Source organism: Palaemon carinicauda, chromosome 40 (assembly GCF_036898095.1).
Source record: "Palaemon carinicauda isolate YSFRI2023 chromosome 40, ASM3689809v2, whole genome shotgun sequence".
Taxonomy (NCBI): domain Eukaryota; kingdom Metazoa; phylum Arthropoda; class Malacostraca; order Decapoda; family Palaemonidae; genus Palaemon; species Palaemon carinicauda.
In genome coordinates, this window is record NC_090764.1 from 9,967,570 (window position 1) to 9,976,436 (window position 8,867).

Consider the following 8,867-nt stretch of genomic DNA (forward strand, 5'->3'; position numbering starts at 1 on the left):
CCTAAATATCCCTTTAAGAAGATGGTCCAGGTCCGATGGTGACCAACAAATCTTCGAGCGTCTCATGGCAAGGCGGCGGGGAGAGTCTACAAGACTTGAGAAATCGCCCTGGGCAGAGGCAGGAACTCCCAAGCCGAGAACTTCTCCCGTGGCATACCAGACGCTCGATCTAGAAGAGAGTTTAGATGGGGGAAAGGCAAATGCTGTCTTCCCTAAACTCTTCTTAGACTCTAACCATTCTCCTAACAGCCGCAAAGCTCTCTTGGATGAGCGTGAGAGAACGAGTTTAGTAAAGGCAGATGCGGTAGCAGGCACGCCTAATACAAACTCTGACGGCGGAGAACGAGGAGCCACAGAAATAAAATGGTCAGGAAACAACTCCTTGAATACAGCCATGACTTTTCTAAAGTCCAATGATGGTTGAGTTGCCTTAGGCTCGTCCAGTTCTGACGGTTGATCGTCTTGTTGTTCAGCAACGTCCTCATCAGATAGTTCCTCATCCGAAAACTGATGAGGAAACGGCAACGGAGTGGGCAACGTCTGGCTCGCTGAGTCCGGTCGCACTGGTGCATGCGTGACGGAGCCGGACGCAATGTCATGGAACTGCTGCACAGTCTGTGAGCTGTCAACAACCATGGGTGCGCGAGGACGCACAGCGTCCACCCGAGACTGTCTAGACCGTCTGGGTTGTGCAGTCAACACCATACCGGGTTGCGGAGGTTGACGCACCGCATCAAAACAAGTCACCTCTGATGGTTGTTGAACGTCCTGAACGTCAACAACCACCTCCGAGCGTCGCTTAACGTCAACGTGCGGCTGGCAACCCACACTGGGTCGCATCGGTGGAGGAACCACCTCAACTGGTAGACGCGAGAAGGTAACCTCAGCGTCAACAGGACGCACAACAGACCGCTTGGAAGGTTGTTGGCCAGAAGGTTCAGCAGCAACCTTCTCCGCATTAAAGTCCTCCATCAAGGACGCAAGCTTGGACTGCATGTCTTGCAGCAAAGCCCATTTAGGGTCTACGGGAGCAGGTGCGGCAACAGACGGGGTTAGCGACTGAGGCGGTACCGCTTTGCCTCTCTTAGGCGGTGAGCAGTCATCAGATGACGGCAACGAGTCCGAACTGACCCAGTGGCTACAACCGGGACGTTGGACTTGTCCTGAAGGGACCGACTTACGTTTTAAAGGTCGTGAGACCTTGGTCCAAAGTTTCTTACGAGAAACACCTTCGGACGACGAGGTAAAAACGGGCTCTTAAGAGTTCAAGGATTTATTTGAAGAAAAACCCTGCACAGCGAAAGCTCAAAACCAAAATAAAGTACTTCACCAAAGATGATGGGAAAAACTCCAGGTTTCAACAGCGAGTAAAGTACGTCTTGTCGACACGTCGACAGAGAAGAAATTGAGTCTTTGTTTACATTGAGTATGGTATCTGGCCGACAGTTGGCGCTGATGGGCACACCCGCAACCTGTATAGCGATCGCTGGCGAGTTTTTTACAGTTTTTTGTCTGTTGAGCAACAGAGTTGCAGCTACATATATTCACCGGCTAAGTTAAATATTTAAAAATAAATATTTCTTATATAAACTATCAAAACTTTAACAAAACAAGAAGAGCAATTAGATAGAATAGTGTGCCTGAGTGTACCCTCAAGCAAGAGAACTCGAACCCAAGACAGTGGAAGACCATAGTACAGAGGCTATGGCACTGCCCAAGACTAGAGAACAATGGTTTGATTTTGGAAAGCTGCTTACCATAACTAAAGTCTCTCTTCTACCCTTACCAAGAGGAAAGTAGCCACTGAACAATTACAGTGCAGTAGTTAGCCCCCTGGGTGAAGAAGAATTGTTTGGTAATCTCAGTGTTGTCAAGTGTATGTGGATAGAGGAGAATCTGTAAAGAATAGGTCAGACTATTCGGTGTATGTGTAGGCAAAGGGAAAGTGAACCGTAACCAGAGAGAAGGTTCCAATGAAGTACTGTCTGGTCAGTCAAAGGACCCCATAACTCTCTAGTGGTAGTATCTCAACAGGTGGCTGGAAGGAGGAGGAGGCCAGGGGCATTTCTTCTCCCTGCCAGGATTTGTTGTCAAGGATTTCTCAGCTGGCAGAGACAATACAAAGAAAAGGAAAATGAAAGATCTCCTCCAGCAGACCAGGAAAGGGTGATGGGTGCCAAATCTAGTTATATCTCTACAGGTGGAGTGGCAGATGAGGAAAGTATAGTGAGGATGACGACTCAAAACAAAGACGACGATGACACAGCAGAAGTCCTTAGGGTCCTAGTGTTGGCTAAAAATTTCAGCAGCTTCTTTACAGACAGAATGCCATCAGCACCCAAAGCAAGCCACAAGGTCCTTAGGTCCAAGTCCATTGAAACGTCATTTTCAGCTACTACAGCAGTGGGTTCACTCCTAGAAGAAGGGGAGGGAATATCACCTGAGGGAAGATGATATAATCGCCTAACCTGAATATTGCTCCAGGGACAGATCGGAGTCACTTTCCTTCAGACGGATTCAGTTCTAGAGGAAGCCGAAGAAGGCGCAACTGTTAAAACACCGGAAAGCAAGAAGTGAGAGTCGGAAGATTTTTTTGGTTTAGGGGAAGACTCTGAAGCCAAAGAATCCCTCTTAGACTTCTTTTCCTTCTTCTGCCGCACTTAGACATCTGCACAGGTGGCCATGATCTGCACTCATCAAAGGGGGCCTGTTGGTAAGGTGCTTGCCTGGTGATCACCAGACTGGGGTTCAAGTCCTCTTCAAACTCAATACTTCCTTTGGCCGCTGCAACCTCACTGTCCTTGTGAGCTAAGGATGGGGGATATGAGGGAGCTATAAGTCTACCTGCAGAGTCATCAGCAGCCTTTGCATAGACACCCCCTGGTCCTAGCTTGGGTGGAGAGTGGGCTTGAGCGCTGCTCATATGTAATATGGTCAGTCACTAGGGCATTGTTCTACTTGCTAGAGCAATGTCACTGTCCTTTGCCTCAGCCATTCATGAGCGGCCTTTAAACCTTTAAACTGCGAAAAGTCATGCCCTCTGTACAAAGAACACAAAGAATTGGGATCCACATCATATCAACTAATAAATCTGCATAAATTGCAGCCAAATTTGTTAGTGGCTAGTTAGTGTTCTGGCGATGTGGTGGAGGTTCCTCACCACCATCCAGTTACTACCGATACCTCGTAACAGATTTTAACAGCCAAGTTCCAGCTTTGCTGAAATCATATTCCTATCAAAGGGCTACGGTTTGTATTCGTGTAAGAACAAATGCAAATTACTTCTAAAGCCTGTCATTAGTACACATGTACATAATTTTCTATTGAAAAGCAGCAACAAATACAAAAACCAATTCCTGGAACTTTAAAAACAGGATTATTCACACACATTTGTAAATCTAAAGGAAAAACTCATGATCCAACTGACCAGCTAAGACCCAAATCCCATTAGTTTGGCAGGTCTTCAAAGGATTCAGTGGAATCCCGAAGAGTAGATGATAGAATCATACCTATACATCTACCACTTAATCACAGTTCAAGTTAATCAAATGCATAAATATTATCTCAAAATAGTGTGCAGTACTATACCTCTCAACTGTAATTAAATAAAGACACAGCTGCAGAGAAAAACATGATTACCTCACGGAAGTAGATGGAACAAAAATGGTTCACACGAAAGCCAAATGTCCTGTCACCATCAATTCATAAGTTTACTCACACTTTCACAAAGGGTAAAAACAATTAGAGTAAATAAAATGTACATACAATCATGATGAATTAGAAAATTTGCATCCCTCCACCATAAGGCTACTCACCCTTCCTCCTCGACTTGAGGACTTCGGCATTCCACTATAATTCCTGGAAAAAAAAGAAGACAAAATTACAATCTATACATGATAATGGTGATATCACTTTATAACATCACAAATTTTTAAAGTAATTTGTATTTTGCCTAGCCATAAAAAATCTGAGTCCTTTAATTAGTAATATTGTTTCAACATGAGCTGGAATTGGTTGTTAAAAGTTAGATAACGAGCATGCAAAGGGGGCGGGGAGCCCCCTTTACAGTCGGATAGTATTCAGAACCATGCACATACTGTAATTGGTCGACCCCTGCCCCTTTTACAGTCAGATAGTAAACAGAACCATGCCCATAATTGGGCACAGACGAAGGCCGGGGCAAGCTCCGGGCCGCGGGAGAATTCCTATCACAGAATGCAATGGGGCTAAATAAGGCGCATCAACTGGAGGGGCAACAACGGCCACATGCTCATAGCCACAAGAAAATGAGCCTTCCGCCTACTAGATAGCGCATCCCCTCTAGTACGGCATTGAATGGGGCCAGATGGGGGAGCCGCTATCCAACGACCAGGAAGGCCACAACAGTTCATTCATCATCCCAGAAACCGACTGACAGCAGAGGTCCCGTCTGTAATGAAAAAAATAAGTAGGCAAACCAGCTAAGGCTACTGGACCAGTCCTAGCTACCGGGATAACCGATTAGACCGGAGTGGCAAGGGAACCACAAAGGTAGTCCCCCTATCCCCGCAACTACGGCTGGCGTTCCTAGACTTCTTCAACCATTACTTCCTCTTCCTTTGGTAAGAGGACCAGTCGGAATTGGAGTCAGAGGAAGAAAGAGAGGAAGAGGAATAGAGTGCACGCTTCTTCCTCTACCTAGCCCTAGCTCTGCAATCAGGGCGGTCAAGGTTGGATTAACCATCGACGCTGATGCTCCCCAATATAGAGAAACCACAACACACTGACGACAGGGAAGGGGAAGTCACACTCACTAACACTGAGGGAGGACACAGAGAACCCAGACTCTCCAGTACTGTCGGGGCAATGAACAAAGGGGAAGGGGCGCCTTACCTTCGCCTTTCATAACCTAACCAGACTTATCAGACCCCATATTTCCAGACACCGTGGGCACCACCACCTCCTCCACACCTGGTGCCAGAGGGTACAAGGGGAGAGGCTGCCTTGTTAACCCGCATCCTCAAAGCAACCCTAGAAACCCTACCTGAAAGACCATAGGGAGCCCAGGTCTTCATTAGGTCAAACTCATCATTAACAACCAGCAAGGACACAACAGAAGTCTCTTCAGCCTGCCTCTGCAGGGGAGCAACGAACACTTGCAGTTCCCAACATACCAACAATACCTAAAAAGACAACAATGACGACCCAAAGTCCTCTGACCCCTATGGTGTACTCCCAGGGAACTGATCAAGGGGCAGCAGCAGAACACTCACTCCCTTTGGAGGAAGCAGAGGAAGCAACCATTGCCATTGCTTTCTTAAGGGGTTGCCCAGTTAGACCCTGACAAGGAACTGAACTAGGGCACTTCTTCCCCATCAGAGTGTACACCTACTACTGCACCAGAGGCCACGAATGACACTTGGCATAAGGGGATGTCTGCGTACATACATGGCCACGACATGAAGCACAGAGGGAGTAATGGTCTACATCCATATTTGACATGAAACAGTTGCAGCGCCTGCCCTTCCCCACAGAAACATGAATTTCCTTTTTCCATTCCATTGTCAACAACACAAGTAAAAGGAAAAGAATCAACAGCTTGAAGAGCGCTAATCACACACACATGCAAAAAGCACAGTGGTAAAAGCAAAACTGAAGAGAACTGACTGTGAAATGGGGAGGGGGTTTGTGCCGCTCCCTCGCCAGTCCTAAAACTGCTCATTATCTATTTTCAACAAACGATTCCAACTCGCGCTGAAGTAATCTCCCTAATCAAAGGATGAGAGTTTGTAGGTATGCATAGGAACAAAGGACTGGTTTTATTTTACATTACCACAACGTTCCCAAAACTATTTTAATCAGCATACAGTATTTCAATTAATCACTGTTAGTTCATTACTGTAGTTTAAACCCATAACGTTGAATAACTAGGTAATAATAACCGAGATAATCAAATTCTGAGTTTGTATAATTGATAATCGATGCCGAAATACTAGCCCGTGGGGTTAACGCGCGTAGCAAAACATGTCCCACTTGCCAGAACATAGAAGTAATGAAATAATTTTCAATCGCAAGCGAAGCGAGCATATAACTAGGCAAAAGCCAATAAATCATTAGCTCAATAACAGTAAGGATTTATTTGCAATATGATGAACACTGCTACGAATGACGCCATAGAACACAGGATGGAAAATTAAGTTTTCTATCCGTCCTGAAGTTCTGGCAAACAAAACCTCAGGTGATTTGACTGTGTTTCATTACTATTACTCTGTTTTGATTACGGTGACATATTTCATTACGATGACTGGCAGAAACACCAAAGTTTAAAAAATGTAATTTAAATACCATATAGTTAAACTGCTGCACAGTATATTTTAAGGTGTTTCAAATGTAATTGATGACAATATCTAGTGCAAAATCATAGCCCTACAATTATGAAAGTCGACTTACTATAACTCAAAAACTATGAATTTCCATCAGAAATCATTAACAAAAATGTTCAATACACCTTTCATCACACATTATTCATGTTTTTTAACCCATAAACAATATTGTTCTAATATAAAAATTTACATTAGCGTACTATTACAATCCTCTGGGAAATTCAATATAGGCCTAGGTCATATGCTAATGCCAGAAATTACTCAGGTATCCATATCCTTCCCATGGTTGTTTTGATGTTGATTTAGGGGTTTGTATGTAAATCAGTTGGCTGGGACAGACAAACTTTCTTAAAACTTGTCAAATCTATTTCCTTTATGGAGGAAATATTGTTTATCTTTAACTGAAATACGATATTATGATTTACGAAATATGATTTAGTGTTACCTTGACGGGAGTGAAGCCGGTTGGGAAGTGAACACTAGGTCTAAACTAAGATTTAGGGTAAGCCAAGGGTAAGGTGGTATAAGGGGTTTGCTGGGGCATAGCTCCACCCTGGTGGATAAGGTGGTATAAGGAGTTTGCTGGGAAATAGCTCCCCTGGTAGGTAAGGTAGTATAAGGGGTTAGCAGGGGCATAGCTCCACCCTGGTGGATAAGGTGGTATAAGGAGTTTGCTGGGGAATATCTAAAAGAATGCCTGAATAAACTAGAACTAGAAATAAATGTTAACACAAGACACATGAGTGACAAACATAGGCTATCTGAACCAAGAACAAATAGTAAATTTGGTGAAAGGGCTTTTAGCTACTGTGCGCCTAGACATTATAATAAACTGCCAACTGAAATGAAGGACCTAAAGGGAGCAATTGAATTTAAGAAGAAACTAAAGACATTACTTTTCACAAGATCATATGATTTGGAAGATGCTACAATCAAAGAATTGTATAAGTTATAATGAAAATGCTTCGTTAGATGATTAATATAGACCCGCCCGAGAAGTAGTTCACTCGACTTCAGTGGAGGGTTGGATTTAAACCCAAAACAAGTAAACAAGTAAGAATAGCTCACCCTGGTAGGTAAGGTAGTATAAGGGGTTTGCAGGGGCATAGCTCCCCCTGGTGAGTAAGGTAGTCTAGCCTAAGGGTTTTGCCGGGACAAAGCTCTCCCATGGTTGGCAAGTAGTTAGGTTAGGTTAGGACTGTTCTTGTGTTAGCTTCCCTATTTAATATATGGTATTTGTCATAACTTTTAGAATATTAAAAAGTCTGAAATTTGAAAAAAATATGAGTTTCACGGAATAATTTGCACCAGAACAGTTCAAAGTACATACACGTACAGTAGGTAACTAGATACATCAGGAACACTTCTTACTATTGTGCTTCAGTAAATATTTACCAAATATGACATCAGAATATCAGAAGAGTAAACAATGTAAATAAATTCAACATCAAAATATCCATAACAAATTTCAAGATCCAACGAGTAACTTTGGCATTTCTAAATTTGAGGTTTGACCAATAAATCAATACAGTACCTAAACCGTTTGGCCAACTGATCATCACAGTGACGATAGAATAAAGGGAATAATTACTAAAACAATTATAAATATCTAATTAAAACTATTATAAAATGCAAGAATTATTATTATACATAATCGATCTACCACAAAGTAGACTAAATTGTTTAGCATATCGAAGGCTATAATCAGCGTATGATTCTGCACAGCCAATCTTGGCGTATACCCAAACATACATATTATATATTTAATCAAAATACAATTTGTATTACAAAAAAAAACTTGCTGAATCAATTTTTCCTTTATCTGAATTTAGTGATAAGCTGCCGGCAGATAAAAAATCAAGAAGTCAAAAATACTCGTACAGACGCTACATTAAGCTATTTTTTTTGGAATATATTACCTCCAATATATCACCACCGTCCTTTATAGGCATATGTTCGGACAGAATATCACAAAGCACATGAAAAACCGCAAAAATAGGCACTAAAAAAAAACTACACGACACGCTACGGACTAACGCACATCTTCATCACATCACTGTCAACAAATAACTGAACACTAGACGTCAGTTACTCATTAATTGCAATCGCATTTTATAAGCATTTATATAAAATTAATTATATAAGTTATAAAAAATACTATGACTTCCAAATAGAATGGTTTAAATTGCTTTAAGAACATACGTCAATACAGTACATTTTGGTCTCCAGGCAACCAATGATATGACTTTTGACATGACATTTTTTTTTATCGACGGAGAACTTGTTAGATTACTGGAAATATATACCATATAGTAAAGATTATTACGTATATTTCAACATTTTTAAACACATATAATAGAGTGTTTCTTATTATGACACCAAATTCATTAACGATAAATGTATGGGTTGGTATTTCTGCGAAAACATTCGCAATACGCAATCGCTATAGCAGACGACGGCATCGACCTTATCTTTAGCCAGAGCCTCATGGTCCAACATAAACCA

The 8,867-nt window shown here is 42.4% G+C and overlaps 1 protein-coding gene across 18 annotated transcripts in view; it reads right to left on the reverse strand.

Annotated features, from left to right (window-relative positions):
• Positions 1–8,481, reverse strand: part of l(1)G0196 (inositol hexakisphosphate and diphosphoinositol-pentakisphosphate kinase) — a 485,360-nt gene extending 476,879 nt beyond the window's left edge. For 3 of the 18 annotated variants that reach the window (XM_068363293.1, XM_068363291.1, XM_068363290.1), the window contains exons 1-2: positions 8,282–8,474; positions 3,816–3,858 (exon numbers count right to left, since the gene is read on the reverse strand). In XM_068363293.1, the coding sequence (XP_068219394.1) occupies positions 3,816–3,845 (30 nt within the window). In that variant the 5' untranslated portion in view covers positions 3,846–3,858; positions 8,282–8,474. Of the gene's footprint in view, positions 1–3,815; positions 3,859–8,281 lie in introns of all 18 variants that reach the window. The other 15 variants (XM_068363288.1, XM_068363289.1, XM_068363286.1 and 12 more) reach the window with 10 other exon arrangements.
• Between the last annotated feature and the right edge of the window lie 386 nt (positions 8,482–8,867).